Raw genomic sequence first — 22,742 nt, 5'->3', positions numbered from 1 at the left:
ATTGGTTTGCGTTGGAAAAATTTCAAACCATAACAACATCCTCGTTTTTTATATAGAACTTTATTAAGAAATGTACAGGTCACAGCATCATTATAAACAAAACAGGTGTTTTGTTTCACAGTAAGACTTTAAAATGCAATAAGAGCAAAAATACCAAAACATTTAACAAACCAGATTTCTCTTGCAAAATGTTCAAAAATAATGTTCCTTCCAAAAGTTACATCAGAGCATGCAAGTTCACGTAGGACTCATCTGTTTGCACAGCACGTCACCCCCAACATATGTGTTCACTCCCTCCGTACACAAGTGTGTGTGTGTGTGTGAGTCACCAACTGCTCAAAGGAACAAGAAAGTATTACAGACCGAGGAGTGACTATTGCTTCACTCCGCCTGAACCAGCTGGAGGAGTTTTTCCGAGAAGATCCCAGAGTGAGTTTGCAGATCCCTGTGCTGGTTCCAGCTCTCCTCCCTGATCCCCCTCACCAGGCCGTCCTGCAGCGAAACATTAAGACAGGCATTAAAACACATGCCAGATCTCAAGGAAAGAAACCCACCCACAATTCACAGGCTTTTTCCGTGAGAGCTTCCTTCGGCCTCTTTCAAGTGGGGCGGACAGTGATTGCACAAAAGCATGAATTTCAAATATATATTTGTAATAGATTTAATTTAATACATTTAAATTACTTCGAACAATTTATAATTTGGTCATTATTTAGCTAAGACGTTCACTATAACTACCAAGGAAATTTTTCCTCCAGCACCAACAGTCGATCATTCATTTGGGATCATCTGTGAATCCGCCTTCTGGTGTTTAGTAGAGATGTTTCATTTTAGACATTTGGAAACACCAGACTCACGGGAGACGTTCAACGTCATCACTAAAAAAAAAAAAAAAAAGATAATGAAAAGTATACAAGAACGCACACAAACCTCTCGAGTGTCGTCCAGCACCAGGATGACGTCTCCCTGTTCAAACTGGAGGAGGCCTCCTTCAGACGCGGCGTGGCTCTCCACCGCCACCGCCTGGTGGTAAACAGTCATTAACATTAAGAAGGCCACTTCAACCAAATTATTACTCAGATGTCTGAGCGGTGTTGGAGGACGGTGTTTGTGGTGCTCACAGATTTGTGTATTTACAAACTGATGCACAACAAATATGCGAAGCACAGCAACAGTTTTCGTAGGGATATTTTTTCCACGAGAAAGCTGCTTTTTTTTTACCACATTGTGAATAACTACAAAGGGAGTTTTATTCACCTACTTTGTATCAGGCAAAATATTTTTATTAAATAAGTATATACACTACAAAGCATAGTGGGTTTATGTTTTCTTGGCCTCTAAACTACATTGAACTTAATCAGAATTCACATTAGAATGATTGAAGGTTTTTTCATATCCTTTGCTAGTAAACTAACATTAGTCAGTCGGTAGAAGTGAAAGTTGCTGCCACTTTTCTTTCCCTTTTTTTTTTTAGAAGGAGGAAATAACATGTTTCAACTGGCTGATAAAGTGTTTAACTCATTAACAGTAAAAACCCGCTGTTGCTCAATACAACACTGGAATCCCAGTAGCTTCTGTTGGCTGTTTGTGCATCACTGGGAGTCAGTCGGTCTTCTCTCTACATACAAAACATTGTGCAGCAATTCTCCAAAAACACTTCATGACCTCACTCTGAAATCTCTCCAAATTTGGCCCTTAATCAGACGACATTTTGCTATCGTATTGTGTGGTACTGTGTGCATCAGTCCAACTGTTGCTCTCCCCTCTCTGCTTGTCGTGACTGGCAAAGTTAGGTATTTTTCTTTGAAAGAGAAACAATTCGAGCATTGGCCTGAAGGCATAGCGTTTTGTTTCATTTTTAAATATCGGTTTGTGTATGGATTGAAGAAATGGCAATAAAATACAATGTATTCATTAGATGAGGTTAGATTTCCTTTTAAACTTTAGCCAGTCTTTCTTTTACCCCCATGTGTCCAGTCTGATACGGAGTCCAGCTTTGTGCCTAAAGGGGAACTCCACCAGTTTCATACATCAGCGTGTGTCTACAGGTCCAGGGCAGCAGTCTACTGCATACATGAAGAACACAAGGTCGTACAAACTACGACTGAACATGAGCTGAAGGATTAGGAGTTAGAAAAGGAGAGTGCATGTGAATTTGTGAAGTCAGTCAGACATCGAGTGCGATGCTACTCTTTGGTACCTTGTAAAGGAAGCCAGGTGGATTTTTAGTACCGGAGTCCTCAGTCTCCGGGTGGAGCGATTCTTCATTCTGCTCCTTAGGGACTAAGAGTGGTCTCTCTGCGCGGCGGAACGAGATGCGAGGGGCCGGGACCGGTGCAGGTTTTGGCCTGACCTCCTCGGTTACTGGGTCACTCACATCCTCCTGCTCAGGACTCTCAGATGTTGGGTCACTCACATCCTTCTGCTCTGGACTCTCAGATGTTGGGTCACTCACATCCTTCTGCTCTGGACTCTCAGATGTTGGGTCACTCACATCCTCCTGCTCTGGACTCTCAGATGTTGGGTCACTCACATCCTCCTGCTCTGGACTCTGCAGGGGACTCTCTGCAGAGCCGGAGGGATGGGACACTTTGTGACCTGCAGCCTCTGACTTTGGCACGCCCACCCCGGAGTCATCGGACTGGTTGGAAGCCACGTCAGCTTCCGCCTCCTCCAGACTTTGACTCCCTGTGCACCGGTCGCCACTCTCCGGGTCGGACACAGACTGCCTCTTTGGCGTGTGGGTTCCGCTGGAGCTGAGATCGGAGTCGGACGAGTTGACGTCTTTGGATGAGACGCCGCTTTCTTCTGGCACGCCGCCTTCCGCCGGCAGGCCACTTTCCCCCGAGGTGCTTTCGGTTCGTTGGACGGGCGAAGTGGGCACGGCGTCTTTTCCATTCTCGCAGTGTATGGAGACGTGGTCTGTCGGGAAAGCTGTATTGCACGGGATTGGATTGGAGATGACCAAGGACTTTCGCTTCCTGGACTTGCTTGTCATGCTATTAGAAGAAGATAAGAAGATGCATAAACCATTTTTTGATCTAATATATGTATATGGGATCGTAGATGAGGGAACGTGCCACAGTGTCCTACCTGTTCAGACCTTTGACGATGAAGGCTTTTCCTGAGTGTTGGGTCTCCAGTTTCTTCATCACATTGTACAGCTCATGGTTCAGCTGCAAGACAATTGCAACATGGGTGTTTTTCTTACTCACTCCAGTACTTCACATGAACAGCCTGACAGTGTTAACATGAAAAAAAGTGTCATATCTTACCACGCTCATTTCCTTGTAGAAGACATCTCTCAGGTTTGATACGTTTTGGAACACCGTCACGTAGCAACCTATCCGGCTATGGACACAAACAAAGCTCTTGGTTTATTATTTTGGTTTGTTCGCATATACTTTTTGAGTGGATTTTAAAAAAGGAGCTCAGTTAAGTTGTTGCAGACAAAATAAAATTCAGCTTGAACCAATTTCATTTATGCATTTTCACAGGCCCGAAATGGACATTAGTGTTTTTTTTAATCTATTCCAAAAAGTCAACCAAGTCTAGTAATTCAATATTTGAACGACTAAGGCATGTTTAAAAAAAAAAAAAGGTATAACCGGGAACCGAGGCCTGAAGAATCTACATTCCTTATGATAAAAAGAATGTTCTAAATAGCAGCGGTACTTCTTGTAAGTCCTGAATACCCAACATGACTCTTTGGTTTATTCACACACTGACATTCCGATCTTTCCTTTTCAAGATTTCAGATTCCACCTAAAGTGTTATCTAAAGCGCCGTGTTCATTTCAACTCTACCTCTGGTAGAGAACGGGCAGCTCCTCCCTCAGCTCGTGATTTAATTCCTCAAAGACAGCCTGGGTTTTGTTGAACTCTTCCTCTGCCTGTTGACATGCAGCCAAAATGAGACGACTTACAGTGAAACCGTTATTTTCATCACAACACTAAATGATGACACTTTCAACACTAAAGGGGCGTTTCTTAATTCCAATGCTACCTTTGTAATCTTGGCATCATCCTTTTTCTTCGCATTCTGTAGCGCTTCCAGGTGGTGACGCGCTGAATCGTAGTCCACCAGCTTGCGACCGCGTTTAGCTACGCGTTCCTGAAACACACACACACACATTTAGAATATGCAGACTGTATATATTCAAAAGCAGACTACTGAATATGTATTTATTCTGTATAGTTGTTGAATACTTATTGAATGCATGTATACATGAGCATACCGGGCGAAGAATGCCGTTGCTGAACCGATATAGGTTAAAAGGCATCCGGTTACCTTGACTTCGGGAAACTGGCTTGTGTAGTTCTCCATGGTGCGCACAATCTGGTCGCTTAGTTTCTCTTCATAGTCGTTCCACAGCAGGTCTTCGCTCTAAAAGACAGTTGTTATGACATCAGTGCAACTGACAAGCGTTGCTAAATACTCAAAAAAAAAAAGAATGAATATGTTGTGCAACGTTTGGACACACCTTCTCATTCATTGTTGTTTTCTTTAAAACCCATATAAGATGTAGAAGAAAATAAAGACATCAAAACTATGAAGGGACTCGTAGAATTATTTGCGACAAACAAAAAAAAGGTGTTAAACCAGAATGTGTGTTGTGCAGGGTTTGTGCACAGTTCTATACAGTGAACCTATGTGACTACAGCACTAATACATATGGCAAGAACCACTCATGGCCACTGCCCATGGTGTCACTGCAGATGTGTACCACCCAACCTCTGGTTTCCCAACAGGTAAACACGGTTTTGTCGCCCTGCAGGCGTTGTTTGTACAGTTAGGCAACGTTAGCTGCGTGTTCACAGCCGCGCCTCGGCAATAGAAATGCTCCCAATCTTGTATTTAGCAGCTTCACTTGCACCGTGTATAGTTTTCTGGAATAAGGTCTACCCGAAACGCGCTGCAGCGGAGCAGCCGTTTAACTATTCAGCTGGATGAGACGTGTGTTGACGTTTGTGAAGGAAGAGTGTATTTTCATGTTAACTCAGATTGAGACTTTCTCACAGACGTACTTCTGTGATGACGGCGAGGTCCTCCACTCCGTTCCAGTCTGGTTCGTAGACGTCTCGCAGAGTCTGCGACAGACGCTTGGACGTCTCATGCACGGCTGTGGAAGGGAACCGGACATTACGGGACAAAAGAAATGCTTAAAGAGTGAATCATCTGGACTCCTGAGGAAACCTATCTTGCGTTTGTGGTCGGTGAGGTTTTTTTTAAGGTGGGGTTGCTTCACCCACACAGAGAAGGTCAGAACAACACGGGCTTTTCCTGGCTAGGAGCTCACAATACAAGAGGCAAGAGCTTTTTATTGCAGGCGAATCACGTGTGCGATGCTGCGTTGGCTGTTTTTACCGCAGGATTCTACTCGTACAAGATGGCAGCAGAATTGCAAAAGTCGACACGCGGTCCGAGAACAGAATAATTCCACTTCCCCATTATTCCAAGACTCTCCCGGGCTAAAGGGCGGCGTTCTGGTCCAGCGCTGCGTCCTACCTTTCACTGCTGCGTGGTGGGCTTTGACATCTTTGAACAACCTGCTTGCATCGACCTGTGAGGGACGCAGAGCAGAAGGCGCAAGTTGGTCAGATTTCGGCAACGCCCAGAAACAGTTGCCCCCATCCATTTGCGCTGGGTCACTTCCTCAGCCGCCTCGGCGTCTTCTGTTCACAACACGACTCAGCGTGACAAGTTCAGAGCTGCACGCAGCGCGCGATACTCGGCTGTCCAACCACATTGTGGCGTTTGAATTAAAATCAACACACGTGCAATGTGCAGTTAAAGTGAAAGCGGCGTGCGTAGACTTCCCTCCTGTTGGTCTCCCTCCAATATGTACTGCAGTTAAACTGGATGACTTCATGAATACGAGCATACACGTGTATAAAATTCATTTTAGTATCACGGCTGCTTGTGTGTACCAAGAAAGCTGGAGACAAAACAAAGTATTTATGAGAAGCAGATAAGAAAATAAGGCAGGAACATCTTGCTGCGAGTGTTTCCTGTTGTCAAGGCTGAGCAGATCGCTGAGCTCGTGAATCGGCACCTCAGCAGAAGGAACTAACAGCTCAATAGTTTTTGAAGACTCTGCAGTGCCCCGTTTAACTTGGGAATGGTGGTGCGGCATCGAAAGAGAAAAAAGAAAATGCTGTTTAACTATAAAAAAAAAAGTGAAATGAAGCCCAGCGCCATGCATGACCTTTGAGAGAAGGTCAGCGGGGTCGCCGCTCCCGGAGACCACCTGACGTTTGCGCATGTCTCACTACCTGTTGTTTGTTGAGGCTCTGGAAACACAGCTCAAACTGCTCATCCTTGGTCTCCATGGTTTTGCCCAGTTTTTGAAGAACCTGATGGAGGAAAGCAGAGTCAGCAACATTAAATAGACAACGGCTCCTTTGCACGAGATGATTATTATAGAGCGAATGATTAGAAGGGAGCTCAATGGGACTCAACAAAGGGGGGGGGGGGGGGGGGGGGGCTGCTGTATATGTGGAAAAGTCAGGCGAGAGGCTCCACGATCCAAGTGTCTCAATCTATTTTCAACTGCATTGTGGGTAATGTAGGCACCAGGTTCCAACAAGACAGAAAGAGGGCTTGGACCAGAAAGATAAGAGAAATGTCGTCTCCACTTCTGCTGCATTGATTTTGCCATTTTTCATGACAGCGTTAAAGGGGTGTGCGCCTTCTGACTCGAACACTGAGTGGGCCGACACATTGCCCCATTACAGCGCACATCAGATACATCAGTGCAAAGGTCAGCCAATTAGATGGGGGACAGAAATAAATAAGTGTTGTCAGGATGCATCGGGATGCATAGGCTGTTAGGATCAAGCTGTCCCGTGCTCCACATAAGAGTCCCGCGAACTCCTACGCACAAGGCCAACCGTTCCATTGTCTCTCACAGACAACTGTGCACGCAGCTGTTGGTGTTGAACCAGAATACCCCCGGACAGCGCGACCTTCGACTCTGAGTCTGCAACAAAAAGTCTTGTTTTATCGCATCCATTTTCCAGGATTGCCAATGAAAAATGCACTCAGACCTCAAAAACCCTGCAGACTACAGGCTGCACGCAGAGCGTAGCTGCTGTTTGGAAGGTGGAGCAGTGAAATCAAACAAGTCGACCACAAACTTGGAGGGAGAAAAAGGTTCAGCCAAGCGAGAGAGGAAGTGCAGTCAGGAAGTGGCAGCTTTTTTTGTGAAGCGGCGCACAACGCTTTTACACTCAGATGGACGGGGAAAGTCCAAACTGCTGGTTTAGAACGGATCGTTTAAAAGTAGACTGTTGGAAACAAAGCATGCGGTTCCCTCGCTAAGTGGGGTGTTTTATTCAACCTTTTTTCACCCACACCATAGCCAGCACGTCGCACAGGTTCTCACTTTCCGTTGCATGACTTTTATCACATGGGTGCGTTGCATCTCGGGGTTGAAACTGTAAGATGGGAAACCCAAACTACGTCACAACAACATGTTTCCCAAGTTGTCCCGGTTTACTCATTTGCCAGATTCATGCTAAAGCAAACAACATTTGCATAGATTGAACGCTCTCTGAATGAGCAGCTTGTCCACGTTTGTTTCAGTGCTGGAAACTGAACCCTCCCCTCAGACATGCCTCACATTCTGCTACATGGAAGACCTTCCAGGAGGCCTGATCTCGAGGAAAAGGCATCCAAGGAGTTCAACGCGGCAGCTGGATGAGGCTGGCGTGCCAGATCCAGCTGGACTGAGACTCACCTTCTCCTGGGCTCGGTTCAGAGACTTCTGGACCCGTTTGGCGAGGAATCCAGCTCCAGCCTGGAGGTTGGGTCCCGCCTTGTTCTCTGCCATCGTTAACTTTTTCCTTTAGAACGTATTTTCCTCCCCCTTTTCTCCGCTTCCTCACGAGAGACTGTCGCGCGAGCGCCTCGCGAGCGGCTTAAGTTCACCGCGGCAGGACGGAGGAGGAGCAACAACACGACTGTCGCGCGCCCTCGCGCACTCACGCACACACGCACACACACACACACACACACACACACATACACGCACACACAGGCAGGGAAGCGCTTTTAGTGCAACCCGCCGAACAGGAGGTTCACGCCCGTCGCAGAAGGAGTACCGGGAAGTCTCTGCGCGTCCGAACCCGTCGAACAAACAGGTCCGCGTGACGGTGACGTCATCCAACCACACTCACCTGTTAATTACGCGGTGAGTTTGATTGCGTCTCTGCGATGACGCGTCTCTGATTCAGCGACGGCCTTCGAGTGCGACTTAAAGGTTCCGGTTTTTTCCTTGTTGTTGGATTTCATGAATCACAAATTAATTAAAATGAAGCGATTTCTTGTCACGTCACCATGTCGGATATGGATTTATAAGGCCTTTCATCAGCCGTGTATGCTCAGCTCTTTGGCTACAATTTTCCCAGTTGGCCATTGTTGACACTTCCGTTTATTATTTAAACGATTTGTTTTGCTCCTAATGTAACATAGAAGTTACCTGTTTTATTAACCCGTAGCTCCCCATCCTCCTGACATAAATATTGTATTATTATTATTATTATTATTATATATGTGTGTGTAAAAGCCCCTCATGCTTTTGGTACAGGCAGTTTGTTGCTATAAGACAAAATAAATTATATTATATATTACATTATACACTCAAAAGCAATATACAACAGAGCCAGAGTCCCCACGGGAAACCGCTAAATGTCAAAGAAAGGGACACAGCATGACAACAAACAAAACAAAAAAAAACAACCACAAAGAGGCACAGCATTAATACTACAAGACAACAAAACGATCACAAAGAAAAACGATGGAACTACAAAAAGACACAAAATAACCTCAAAAAACACAACGTGACCACAAAGAGACACAAAACAACAACAAATGTGACTATAAAAAGAAATGAGATAAATGCACAAAACAACCATGAAGACAGACAAAAGGACTAGGGGGAGTTGCATCTCGCTTAATATTATATATGTACAGTGGAAGGAAAAAGTTTGGGCACCCCTGATCATTTTCAAGATTTTCCTTTATGTATCATTGAACAGCAATTTCAATTAAATATATCATACAGCAGACAAACACAGTGATATTTAAGAAGTGAAATGAAGTTTATAGGATTTACAGAAAGTGTGCAATAATTACTTAAACAAAAGTAGGCAGGTGCATAAACCCTCACATTGGCACAGGAAAAACTCCCCAAAAAATGAAAAATAGGGAAAATGGGGTTGAAAAGGCAAGAAACCTTAGGGAGAACGTCAGAGGAGGATCCCTCTCCCGGGATGGACAGACTACAATAGATGTCATGCGACAGAATGAACAATATAAAAGATGTACAATACATTACATTCATATAACAGAAATGATTCAAATAATTGTGAGTAGTGAGCCAGGTGTACGGCAGGGAAAACCACCATCAGATAGAACCACCATCCACAGAAGCCTGTGGGGAGGGTGAGCACAAAGACATAATGTCGGGTTATGATGACAGTAATAGTCATATGATTAATATTTAAATGATATTTAGAAATGATATTTTCTAAATATACAGTAACAGTCAAAAGTTTGGACACACTTTCTCATTGTTTGAGACAATAGTAAAATATTTACTATGTATCAGAATTTATTTGATAGGTGGTCTAAATGGGGTGTCTCCACACCGCATTATATCTACAGTACAGTATTCTCCAAATTAACATTTGGAAGTTAATGCTAACGGAGGTGATAGTGGGGATACATAGTCGGATCAGACATAAAACCACCGTGTCTTGTCATTGCGTTATTTCACTGGCAGATGGCGCTACTTAACCACAAGTCATAACGCCATGTTGGAATATGCATCTGGCATGCTCTGAACTTGAATGCTATCAGTAATACACTGCAAAAAGAAATGCTCCTCTCGCCTTCACTTTTTTCCTAAATGTAGATCAGCTATAGGCCTGTCATTTCATTAGCATCATGTCGTTTTTAATAAAAACACGCGCCTGATACTTTTAATTAATTCCGAATATATATAACAATAGTTCCTGTGCTGTTACGGCATGTAAATAGGCAGCCCTTGTGACGTTTGTATAGGTACGAACGTTTTGTTGTTCGCGGTAGACCGCGTGGGCGGAGTTCCTTCTCTTCACGACAATGAGCATACGGAATATGCGGTGACACGGTGAGAGGATCGAGCGCACCCAAAGCAACGCGAGCAAGACGAGGTAAAAGACGCTCGGCGCGGACGGACGGTAGAAGAGCGGCTGACAGCGGAGGGAGAGCAACCGCGGTCGACCTTAGTTTTATAGCGTTGTTCTCTTGGAGAAGCGAGCCAGAGGCGTTCGTGCGGTGTCAGGGAGAGACTCGGTGCGGTAAACGTCCAGGTGTGGTGGTATACTTTCCTCGTAAGCCGTCTCTTAAAGCTTGCGCTGTCCCGGGAGAAGGACGCACCTCGATAATGCCTCCCATTGACAATGACCCCGGGAAGAAAGAACTCAAGTCTCGGATACAGCAGCTTATCGACTCCCACCAAGTGATGGTCTTCAGCAAAAGCTACTGTCCGTACTGCGTCACGGTAAGGCAGCTACGTTTCGTTTGACGGCGAAGGACTCCTCGCTTACGCCGGTTGGAAACTTCCATCTTCCTCCACGAAGCGCACGCGGGCTCCGTCTAATTGCCGGTTTCCCCATTTCAAGTCAGAGCTGCCAGCGACTACTCTGCGCCTGAAGCCGGTTTCAAGCGCTATTCATTACAAATTAACCACACCACATAAAACCATTAACTTAACAGAACCGACATTGCTTCGGTATTCGAGATAACGTCCGGTCGGCAGCTTAACGTTAGTAGTTATCTGCTCGTGGTCGCACTTCTTCAAAGAGTTGGTTACATAATTTTGAAGTTCACCCGCTAACGTAACTTGAACTGCCGCAAAGCAGCGCTAACCCGAGTTAACCAAGCGGGCTATTCTATCAACAGCACGGAGGCCCAAAGCAGCGCTAACCCGAGTTAACCAAGCGGGCTATTCTATCAACAGCACGGAGGCCCAAAGCAGCGCTAACCCGAGTTAACCAAGCGGGCTATTCGATTAACACAGAGTGGTTTATAGACTTCATTTCATAAAGCTGTGACTTGCTAACGGGAGGTTTGGCGTGTGATGAGGAAACCGTTAATAATTGTTTGTTCGTGTGTTTGTAGGTGAAAGACCTGTTCAAAGAGTTGAAAGTGGATTGTAACGTAGTGGAGCTGGATCTCATCGGTAAGATATTACTTATTTATTATTATACATTAAAAAAAAAGAAGCTTTTTTGAAATGTCTGCTCGCCACACGTTTCTATTTTGTACACTTTTTTTAGGAGAAGTTAAACTATTGCTCACGGATGTCTTTTTTAAAATGTTTTGAGTTTTTTTTCTCCATTTGATATGCAACTGCGTCGTCGTGGTTGAGTTTGTCTTCCACTAACGTTTTGTGAAATCCTCGGTGATGCAGTGAGGATGTTGCACTTCCCCGGCCGTGTAGCGGAGACATGCTGAGTCACTCTCTGAAGACGCCCTTGGCCTCGCTATCTAGTCAACCCTCACCTCTGTACGCTGACCCTCGACCCTCCACCGGGCCTCAAAGGGATGCTGGCCATTCGTTTGGCACCGACGAGCTCAATCGGCATCAATAATGTTACAGATTCAGCTGTCGATGTGTTGCGATACAATCAGCTCGACTACTCTCGTTTAGTGGCCATGTTAGACGGAGGGCGACTACAGCAACAGTGCGGTTGGTCGTCTCTGACTGGCCTAGAAAGTGACAAGAGACCTTCTGAAAAGCAGGTGACCCCTTGAGTGCAGCCTCATAGTGAGTGCAGAAATCCCTTCTGTGGTTGCAGATACGGGAAAGGATCAAACGCTTTGCACCGTGTCCACCCTCCCTGTTTTATTTGCATATTCACACTGCTGCTCATATTAAGAGTAGCTATATTGACAGTTTGGCTACCAGTAAACTGTAAAAACTAACCAATCTTCCGCCCAGAGGATGGAACCAACTACCAGGACATGCTGCTCGAGATGACTGGACAGAAAAGCGTCCCGAATGTCTTCATCAACAAGATGCACGTCGGCGGCTGTGACAAAACGCTGCAGGTGAGGAAGTCAGCGCGTACGGATAGCGGAAAGGGTTCTGGTGGTTATTAACGCTCCAGCCGCTGTGTGCGGACCATCCCGTTTATACATCTGTATCACCATGTATTTGAAACTAGTTTGGTAGCTTATCGCAACACGATCGAGGTGCATAAGAGCCGTGTTAATGCTCCCGTCAGGCTCATGAAGACGGCAGCCTGAAGCAGCTGCTGAGCGGAGACGAGGCCTACGAGTACGACCTGATCGTCATCGGAGGGGGATCTGGGGGGCTGGCCTGCTCAAAGGTGACACGCAGGGTTTCCTCTCCGCCGCTAACAGTTTACCACTTCTCACAGAGGAGGGTTGGGACGGCCCAGATTTACGCAACATGGCAGTAAAACATTCTTTGTTATCAACAGGAAGCTGCAATGTTGGGGAAGAAGGTCATGGTGCTGGACTATGTCGTGCCCACACCAAAGGGAACCACCTGGGGTAAGCCGCTTCCTCTTCAGGATACTTTGCGAGACGCTTGTGATGCCTCAGACGCGTTTGAGTCCGTTGTTAATGCGTAAACTGCCCATCAGGTCTTGGCGGAACCTGCGTTAACGTGGGCTGCATTCCCAAGAAGCTGATGCACCAGACGGCCGTGCTGGGCACCACCCTGCAGGACTCCCGCAAGTTCGGCTGGGAGTTCAGCGAGACAGGTGAGGGCTCAGAGCGCCGCCCCCGGAGGTCACGGAGGGGGGACACCACGCCGGTTTGCCGCGGTAAATCAAGAGGCATGCCCGGTCAATGGTGTCTCGCCAGCGCTGCATCGACTCTGCTAACGGCCGTCTTGTCCGCCTTCAGTGACGCACAACTGGGACACAATGAAGACTGCAGTGAACAACTACATCGGCTCCCTAAACTGGGGCTACAGGGTGGCGCTGAGGGACAAGAACGTCAACTATGTCAACGCCTACGCAGAGTTCATTGAACCGCACAAAATCAAGGTAAATGAGCACTTCTGAGCAATTGTCTATAGTCTGTGTATTACACCGACAAATATCAAAGCGATATCGATGGTGGCTTGAATATGTCTGCAGCAGTAAGTTGCTTTGCTCTTGTGCCTGTACTCGATCTCTCCAAACCAACCTTTAGTCCGTAACTCACCAAGGACAAACCGCTCAAACCACAATCCGTTTCACTGGTTCCGTTTCAGCTTTGATAGACTTGACTAATGATATTTACCAAAACCACAAATGTTGATAAGCCCTCTATTTAGTTTGTTTTTAACAAGCTTTGCTAAAAATGTAACCCACAAAGTGGGCAGTATGTGGCCCCGTACCTAAAATGCCTGACAGCCCTGATTTTAATCTCAAGCGTTATCTGCCTTTCAACAATGTTGTGTGTTGTCCCTCCCAATGCTTCCTGCACCCAGAACAAATATTTGTCGGCCAATGTCGCTGTCAACAGTTTCTTTTTGGGTGTTTCCTGCCAGGCGACCAACAAACGAGGGAAGGAGACGTTTCACACAGCCGCTAAGTTCATCCTGGCTACGGGCGAGCGGCCGCGCTACCTCGGCATCCCTGGAGACAAGGAGTACTGCATCACCAGGTGGGAGCGCAGCGGCAGGCTGTAATCCGGCCTGTGTTTTTTTTTCCAGCTTGCATGGTGGTGTTTGCCGTCGGCGATCTTATCCTCTAGCCTTTGACGTAGAGCGTGTGTGTGTGTGTGTGTGTGTGTGTGTGTGTGTGTGTGTGTCTGCGGTTCACCCCGATCAGCGACGACCTCTTCTCGCTGCCCCACTGCCCGGGAAAGACCCTGGTGATCGGGGCGTCGTACGTGGCGCTGGAGTGTGGCGGCTTCCTCGCCGGCCTGGGTCTCGACGTCACAGTCATGGTCCGCTCCATCCTGCTGAGGGGCTTCGACCAGGACATGGCCAACCGCGCCGGGGAGCACATGGAGGAGCACGGAGTCAAGTTCCTCCGCAAATACGTCCCGGTGAAGGTGAGCGACGGGGACATCTGCTGTGGTTCTGTCCGTCCTGGATCAGAATGTAGGATATGTTTAGTCTGTGCAGCCCTCTGAGGAAAATTAGGGCTGTGCTAAATAAATGTACTCGAATCGTGTTTCAGCTGAATCAAGCATGTATTTCTTTGATATGACTGGCTGATCTAAAATATAAAGCAGGTTTTTAATTTGACTCATAAAGCGCACACCATAATTGTGCAGCATCAGATGTATTGTCACATCTTGCATTATACTTTCTTTTCTTTTTTATCTGAGCTTGTCAGCAATGCAAAGACTGACTTGTGTGTGTGTGTGTTTCAGGTAGAAGAGCTGGAAGCAGGAACTCCCGGCAGGCTGAAGGTTACATCCAAGTCCACAGAGACTGATGAGGTCATCGAGGGGGAGTACAACACGGTGTGTACTGATCCATCTGTTCCCGGTGCTACTGCTGGAGAACACAGTGTACACCTTTTCTCTATCCACCCGATAGGTCTATTTTTTATTTTTATTTTTTTCCCAGGACGCTCTATCAAGCTAATGCTACCAGTGTAGCCTTACAAATAGCTGGCTGGTTGTGAACTTCAACTATTACTCTGCATCCAAGTCAAGAGTCTGTTAGCGCTGTTGGAAAGCTCAGGAGAGCAGGACAGCTGCCATGTTGAAGCCAAAACACTTGCAAAAGGATAAGAGTGGAAATACTCCAACTGACATATGTATTAAAAACAGTTTTTAGTTTCCCTCAGTCTTCAGCATTTAGCCTCGCGCCGACATCCACAAACACCAGCAATATTTCTGCCTGACGCGAGGACGAGGACTGCCTTCATTTTTTTTTTCCTTGACTAGAACGCCGCTTCCTTGTGCCTCAGGTGCTGATAGCAGTGGGCCGAGACGCCTGCACAGACAAGGTCGGCCTGGACAAGATCGGGGTCAAAGTCAATCCCAAGTAAGTTTATTAACTTGTCCACACAGCCATCGCGTTACACGGGCCGTCCTGCGCCTTTAAGACTCGTTGTACAGTCAGAGTGACTCAGCAGTTCCTGTCCTACGGCTCCCTGCAGGGGACGGGTTGTGAGGGGATTTGTTGGGGGGGGGGGGGGGGGGGGGGCGCGCGCGCCTTCTCTACCATACAGTGTGTCAGCTGCTTGTTAATCATGAAAAGGAATTACAGAAGCGTTTTTCAGGCTGGTGTCCTTGTGGTGCATTTTTTGCTCTAATTTACATATTAAGACAACATTTTTTTTTTTCAAAATTTAGAAATAAAGTTGAACATTTGTACTGCATAAGCGCTTCACACATTACAAATGTGGGAGACATGTTTTTTGTGACTGATGGTTAAACGGGATTACGGCAGCATGAGGCTTAAAGGAGCGCTCGGTGGGTCTCATGACCTCCGTATTACTCCGGAGGAGCCCAGACACAGCCAGGGGGCTTAGAGACTTTATCACAATACCACTATGGTTCTGTTTAACTCCTTCCTTTGTCTGACTTGTGAATAGTAGCCGGTTCTCTGCTGCGTTCTAAAGGGACATCACTGAAACGCAAATCAGTCCGGAAGCTTTCGGTACATTTTCAAATGGGAACAAAATGTCCACGGACGCAATTGGCCAGAACAACCGATAATACCAGACCAGGAGAATATGTGCTTGGTGGGATAAACACTGATGGTGCATCAGCAGGTCTGAAAAGGTCTTTCCGTTTTGATAATCCCCATTTTAAGATTAGAGGTCCAAACTTTTTTTGGACAAAAGTTCAGAACAATTTTTTTTTTTTTGTTAAAAGTGGCCACAAGTGGAGTAACGAAGAAGCCGGAGACCAGTCTGTGTTAAACTTTAATAATTAAGGGTCCAGGTAAGCTGCATGGATGCACCAATACCACTTTTGTCTCCAGAACAAGTACTTCCAAGTACAACACTAATACCATAACAGGTCCCACAATACATAAGAAGCTGCTCTGCACTGTGGATGTGGAACGTTTTTCCGCGCTTTCGATTAAACTGTTTGTCGACTCGGATGCTGTTACATCACTATCATTTTTCCAAGTACACAATTAAAGTGTAGGACCTAATACTCCCCGCCGCCCAGGAATGGGAAGATCCCGGTGAACGATGAGGAGCAGACCAACGTGCCCCACGTCTACGCCATCGGAGACATTCTGGAGGGAAAGTGGGAGCTGACTCCTGTGGCCATCCAGGCCGGCAAGCTGCTGGCACGACGCCTCTACAAGGGAGCAACGCTCAAGGTGCTCGTCACCACTACGCACGCACAGTACTTTTACAAACCATTCACCTTATCTACTGGTGCTACATTGGCTACAACAAAGTGACTGGGCGGATGTGACATCGGCGCCTCCAGAGAGACCGTTGTTGCTTCCCGACCAACCAGTGTTTCTCTTTTGGTGCAGTGCGACTACGTCAACGTTCCCACCACCGTCTTCACCCCGCTGGAGTACGGCTCCTGTGGTCTGTCAGAGGAGAGGGCCACCGAGCTCTACGGAGAGGACCACATTGAGGTAACACACACACACACACACGATGTGACAGCTGGAGTAAAGTCCTTCTCTCCAAATCAATGTAATACGATGAAGTACTACATTTAAGACAAAGACTCCTAATAGCTAAATGTTTCTAGTGAACGTTGTTGGACGAGCATTCACAACCAGCCTGCCTGATGGTTTTTAACACGTTGGGATTCGTTGCTCTTGCGTGTGGCCCTCAGGTGTACCACAGTCTGTTCTGGCCCCTGGAGTTCACTGTGCCCGGCAGAGACAACAACCGCTGCTACGCCAAGCTCATCTGCAACAAGCTGGACAACGTAAGCTGCATATGGACACGGCCCCGTCGTATCGCGCCTGTTAGCGTCGCGCCAATGACCGTGTTTTTGTTGTTGCCCTCGGCGCCGCAGGATCGGGTCATCGGGTTCCACTACCTTGGGCCCAATGCCGGAGAGGTTACGCAGGGCTTCGGCGTGGCCATGAAATGTGGCGCCACCAAGGAGCAGCTGGACGGCACCGTCGGCATCCACCCGACGTGCGCGGAGGTGAGTCAGCGCTTGTCTCTCGGCGGTCTCTGGCTTCGGTCAGGTGACTCGTCACACCCGCGGCCTGAAACCGTTCGCCTGGAGGCCGAAGATGAGTTGCTTTTGACTTTCTTGTGTAACCTTTATAAGCAAAACGACCAACTGGCTGCATGAGCAGCGCGCCCCAGCAAAGGTGTAGTAGTAGTCTAGACTGGAGCAAAATGCAGCCTGCTGTTGACCAACGAGACTGCAGGAAGAGACGCCGCCCTGTGAAAGTCTTTAGTTTACAGCAAACTAGATGAAACACGGCCAGAAGGCTGCACGTGTGTAGATGTCCTGGTGCTTCCATGTGGTCCAAAGAACCCCCCCCCCCCCCTGCACTTTGATTAGCTTTGTCCAAGTCTAAAGCCCTGTGAAGGACGTCCCTGTGCGAATGGTCCTGTAGTGGCCCAGCACACGTTTGATCACAAAACGTACCACTTCGGTAGCCTCTTCAATCCCAATTTGCAGATTCTAAGCCAGACAAATATTTTAATTTCTGTTTTTGTCCGCCCACTGATGCGTAATGTGCCTCATTAACCTAATTGCCGATCTCACCGTTACTTGTTGATTATGTTAATGCTGGACGGGGACAGTTGAGACTCATTAATCCACTCAGTCCTTTGAAGATTTTCCGTACTTTCATTTCCATTTTCTTTTAGTAAAGTTTAAAAACTGCAGGGCACCTTGTTATTCTCTCCGGAAAATTCCACATCCCCTCTTACCTGTACCTTGTTGGAGGTATCGGCCTTCTCTCCAATGTAATGAGACTAGATGACCACGGTCGTGCACATTAAAATCCTGAGCCTCTGCTGAGAAAGCAGCATAATAAAGAGTTTCTCCTGCTGGTTTCAGGTCTTCACCACGCTGGACGTGACCAAGAGATCCGGCGGAAACATCACTCAGTCCGGCTGCTGAGGTTAAACCCTGCTCGTTTAGCGGGCTGCTCCCACGTTAAGACTCTCAGTCCACCTCTTTCGTCCCGCCTCCCCTCCCAGCTACGTGGGGGGGGACACAGACGCTGAGCTAGTGGTCTGATGTGAGAGCAACCTGCTGAACAGCGGGGTTACTCTGCTGATATTATTATTTTGTTATTTATTTATTTTCCCCTTTTTGGGCTCCACCACTGTGTTCTTGTTGAGGAGCACCAAACGCACATCTGTGTGTGTTTGGGCTGTTTGTGACGTCCTGGCCCGTAACCTCATCACTGAGGGGGGCGAGGATCGATGTCCCTCAGCAGGAGCGCCCGATGGCGGCCGCAAACTCCCGCAGCGGTGGGACGGATTCAAACTGGTAACTCAAGCGGGGGACGAGTGTCTTCTCTTGGATATGGTCTCTTCGTGGCCCCCGTTGCTCTTCTCACGAGGCCTCTCAGGACGGCGTGTTCTCGCACCAGGACTCGCCTGCCGTGTCGCCCTCAAGCGTTCATCTAAACCATTCTGCCGACATCAGGAGCCGAGCGAATCCTTCAAACCTCAAGTTCAAATTTAATCCAAACTTTCTGCTGTAGAAAAATAATGACATTTTCACAAGTTTCAACTATTTAAAATGAATGATCCGTTGTCCCATCACTGCTGTATGTGACTGGTAAACATAGATAATATTATTATATTCTTGTACTGTTCTCTACAGGTGAGCGACTTGTGTACAAATGTCTTGTTTGTTGGGCGGCTGTAGATTACATCTCAAGATTTAATAAAGGATGAATTCACCTTCAGTGTCTTTTCACTCATTTCACACCTTCCTAAATATGTCTTTTTGAAATATGATAATGGTGGTAAATAGACTGGTGTCATCCAAACATGTCTGACCTTCATCTTCTCTAGGTTGTCTAGTGGGATTGTGTTTCTAATCCTGTTCTCTTACAGACGTTTCGACATGAGCCCAGTGTTAAAGAGTAAACAAGTCATCTCCTCTTACTTCATTATCCTCCTGTCTCTTATTCGCCGGCACATTTAATCTGTATATGATCCCTGTTCACGTCCACGGTGAAGTCGCTCGCCTTTCAGCCACATTCCAGCGACTTGTAAAAGATGTAAATGACAAATAACGAGGGACATTTCTTGAATGATGTATAACACGTCTCTTCTGTTCACATGGATTAAAATATGAGCATAAATCTTAGTTGAACCAATTAGTTATGAAATTATCTCGTTTTTATTTTCCTTCCTTCCTATAATGTGCTGTTTATTTCATGTCGGTGTCCCTCGCTTCTTAAATTGACCCAACGACCGGGGGGTGGGGGGGGGGAGTGCCTCTCCTGGAGCTGGTACAGTGGAGCCCATTCATGTACATCAGAGAGATGTGGAGAATATAAGCATCCTTTCCTCTGGGGGGGTCAGTCCTCATCAATAGCGGCCGGGCTGGTGTGAAGCCTTTTGTCGGGCCAACATCTGAGACCACTGTCACCTGCTCGCGCTGCCATGGCGACCCGGGGCTTTGATGAGCACGCTTTGGATGTGCGGAGCTAATGGATTCTCGGGCGTCTGGTCTGTGGCGCCAGCTGCACGCGGCGGTTTTTCTTACGTCCTCATGCAGGCACAGGAATGAAGGAGGAGCGGCCTGAGCTACAGACCCACCATCATCCGGTGAATTCAGGTGATTCCCATAAACGGCTCATAGGGTCCAGGGGACCGGATCCGTAAACCAGTCTTATGAGGACATTGCTGGTACTGGGATAAGAGAAACCAGTGACTTCTTTACTGAGTTACACCAAACTAGACAAATAACATCCAAAGATGTACCGTTTTGTGTATCTGTAATAATCTGTCTCTTTATAGTCCTTGTGTGTCTCTCCAACATTTTCTATTACCAAATGTCCCCCAAAACAAATGTAGTTCATCAGCATTGTTTATAACAGAGTATAAACATATTTCAGTTTTTTTCCCCCCCAGTAGGATTTCAATCGAATTGAGACAATGAGAATTAAAAAAATCCTTTTATCCTCCAATGAGGAAGTGAGATTAGAAACCGCTGCTTGAGTGAGAACAACGCGTGTGGCCTCGTCCTCTCTCTCGTGACTTTGATCTCTCTGCTTACCTGTGTTATGTTCATCACCTTTAAGACCTTTGTCAGTTTGTTTTAAATGTACGTTAACGTAACGCCCTCGTTCCAAAGTCGGGCCTCAGCTCAGTGCAGGAAAAGCTGCACGTGGCCTGAAGGAAACTCCTGTTTGATTACCGAGAAGTCGTCCCTGTTTCACTGTGACTTGCTATATTTCGCAACGGACTTGTGAGCAGCGCTTACGTCATCAAATCCTTCATACATGCATAACGACCCTGAAAAATTCCTCTGTGTCGGTTTGGTGGAAATGATTGACTACCATGAAATAAGTCTGATGACATTCAGATGACTCCGTTTTAGTTGAATGGCAAGTTGTTAAACATGGAGATATTTCATAAGTTATCTGGGAATTCTGGATCCATGAAGGCTTAATAATGTTTGATTAAGTTATAATATAACATGAACAATGTTTGATATCAGCACTTCCTAAGAAAGTGGCGACTTGTTGTATCACAATCATTTCACGTTGCGACTGACTGACAAACTCTGGAACTGCTTTGTCCATAAAACTCAGTTTATATGTTACTGGTGAAGAAATAAATCAATATAACACACAAAAGGCTTAAAACGCTGTGAAGCCTCCATGTTTGTTGGTGATGAGCACATGTTATTCCTGTAGGAAGTTGGTTGCGGCTCGTTTTTCATCCATATGTGAGAAGCTCGTCGCCGGCAGGTTACGGCTCCTTATTATGCTGAACGCCGTAGATTGTACACATTTCTTTAAAAAAGCGGAAATGATATAGAATTCAGATTTCACACGGCGTTTTTTTAGCTTCCTCTGATCTGATTTCTCTCCCTGAAGGCTTCGCCCCCCCCTTCGTTGTGTCACACGCCCCGATGCCACTTGCAGTCTGCGGCCTGCAGAGAGCAGCACGCTCTCGCACGTGTTGCTCGTGGCTGATCGCTTAGAGGCCGTTTCTTTCTTCTCTGGCGCTAAAACGGACGTTTTAATGCGGAGTGATCGACGTTACACCATCACTTCCTCCGGGTCATTGCGTCCTCTAGATGTGATGCAACTCGCCACAGAAAAGTGCTTTCAGCTGTTCTTAGTTACCACACCTACTTTAATCACTTTATTGTTGATGAACCTTCCAGCAGTCTGCTTTGGACATCATGTTCCCCATAAACTAGTGTGTGTGTCCCCTCCTCCCCTCCTCATCCCCGCTGCAGACTCAGAGAGGGAAGAGGAGTAGCAAGAGTCACACAGTGTTGTCTACTTTTGTATTTCGATACTTTGTCAACAATATTTCTTTGAGATTTTAATGCCTATAAAGCCTCAATGAATTGAATTGTCAAGTACTATATATATATATATATATATATATATATATATATATATATATATATAGTATAGATAGTGTCCTCTTGCCAAATCACCGTGCAAAACCGCAGCGACCGCAGGGGGTTCTCCCTTCATCACTTTCCTCGCCCGTCACTCAAACTTAGCACACCCAGCCCTAACCTTTGACCCCGATGGAGTTATTCTAGTCTACACCTCGTCTTCGATTGGTGAGTTCTGAGAGAACGCGAGCGTTGACTCCTGATCGGCCCCGTGACCATTACCCTTCATCCCAGTCCACAGTAAACACCAACAGGTCTCCTCACACCGCTCGACCCCCGTCGGGCCTGGGGCTTCGGGTTGGGTTGAGATGAGGTCGGTTTTACCGCAGCAGTAGTTTTGGGGGTGAAATCAGATTCAGGACTTTATTTGTCTGGGGAATCACCGACACGTCTCATTACATTCACCTAAATATGTAAATACCAACAATAGTTTGTAATTCCTGTATCCCTGCAGTATTTCCAGGGAATCTCCGTTTTGGTACTTTGTAGCGGGTACATAGTGACCTGACCTTGGTCTTTGACCTTTTGTACGTGTTTGACGTGAGTATGGTGGGATGGCCTCACTGTCGGCTGGAGACGGAGCGTTAAAAGTAATTCATGAAGTGACGTTGGGGCGACGGGAGCGGAAATCCACGGCAGATGACTCGACGCGGACCATCAGTCCAGAGGAGGTCATGCTGGACTAACACATGTGGTACTGAAGCTGTGTGAAGGAAACCAGACATGAACGTTTAGCAACGGAAGTCTTCTGATGTTGGCTTTCAAAATATGAGCATAAAATCACCTTACGCATTCTCATCACCACTTCCAGTGTGAAAAAGGATAGAAACTTTCACATAATAATGACTTAGTATATCATAAGTATGTATGTACACAACATAATTATCTCACAATTCTGTGATCCTATCTTTGCAGAATATGATATGATTCTAATATGAGTATATTTATGACCTACTATTTCCTAATTGTGGGATTATTTTTCCTAATTATGGTTTAGCATCTCACAATGATGCGATATGTAGTCGTTGCTTGAAGTTTCTCTTTATAGTGACTTTCATATTATCTTCATGTTGAGTTGAATATTCTTTGACATCTTTAGTTCTTCAATAAAAAAATAAAAATAAAGCTACATGAAGTTATAAGTAAAAATAAAAGATATTGATTTAATAGACTTTTTTTTTTTTTACCTTGAAAGGTCCAACCGGAAGTCCAGC

General features: G+C 46.4%; 2 protein-coding genes across 3 annotated transcripts; one reads left to right on the top strand and one right to left on the bottom strand.

The window, feature by feature from the left end:
- bin2b (bridging integrator 2b) lies at nt 1–8,072 on the bottom strand. Its single transcript, XM_040204494.2, has 12 exons — nt 7,742–8,072; nt 6,276–6,356; nt 5,509–5,563; nt 5,028–5,122; nt 4,291–4,386; nt 4,006–4,113; nt 3,807–3,892; nt 3,276–3,351; nt 3,094–3,176; nt 2,201–2,999; nt 931–1,023; nt 1–492 (listed from the first exon to the last, which is right to left on the bottom strand). The coding sequence occupies exons 1-12, from the start codon at nt 7,832–7,834 to the stop codon at nt 382–384; spliced, it is 1,776 nt and encodes a 591-aa protein (XP_040060428.2). The 5' UTR covers nt 7,835–8,072; the 3' UTR covers nt 1–381.
- txnrd3 (thioredoxin reductase 3) lies at nt 8,065–18,836 on the top strand. 2 transcript variants are annotated; one of them, XM_078091660.1, is made up of 16 exons: nt 8,065–8,194; nt 11,170–11,230; nt 11,993–12,102; nt 12,279–12,383; nt 12,498–12,570; nt 12,663–12,782; nt 12,928–13,070; nt 13,559–13,674; nt 13,842–14,067; nt 14,392–14,484; nt 14,937–15,013; nt 16,153–16,309; nt 16,472–16,579; nt 16,786–16,881; nt 16,972–17,106; nt 17,980–18,836. In XM_078091660.1, exons 3-16 carry the CDS (start codon nt 12,016–12,018, stop codon nt 18,040–18,042), a joined length of 1,599 nt encoding a protein of 532 aa, XP_077947786.1. In that variant the 5' UTR covers nt 8,065–8,194; nt 11,170–11,230; nt 11,993–12,015; the 3' UTR covers nt 18,043–18,836. The 2 variants fall into 2 exon arrangements, with proteins under 2 accessions (XP_077947786.1, XP_040060420.2); XM_040204486.2 differs by lacking the exon at nt 8,065–8,194 and adding an exon at nt 10,110–10,549.
- The last annotated feature ends 3,906 nt before the right edge of the window (nt 18,837–22,742 follow it).

Source organism: Gasterosteus aculeatus, chromosome 17 (assembly GCF_964276395.1).
Source record: "Gasterosteus aculeatus chromosome 17, fGasAcu3.hap1.1, whole genome shotgun sequence".
Taxonomy (NCBI): domain Eukaryota; kingdom Metazoa; phylum Chordata; class Actinopteri; order Perciformes; family Gasterosteidae; genus Gasterosteus; species Gasterosteus aculeatus.
Note: the sequence above shows the minus strand (reverse complement) of the source record. Positions and strands in the feature narration are given on the sequence as shown.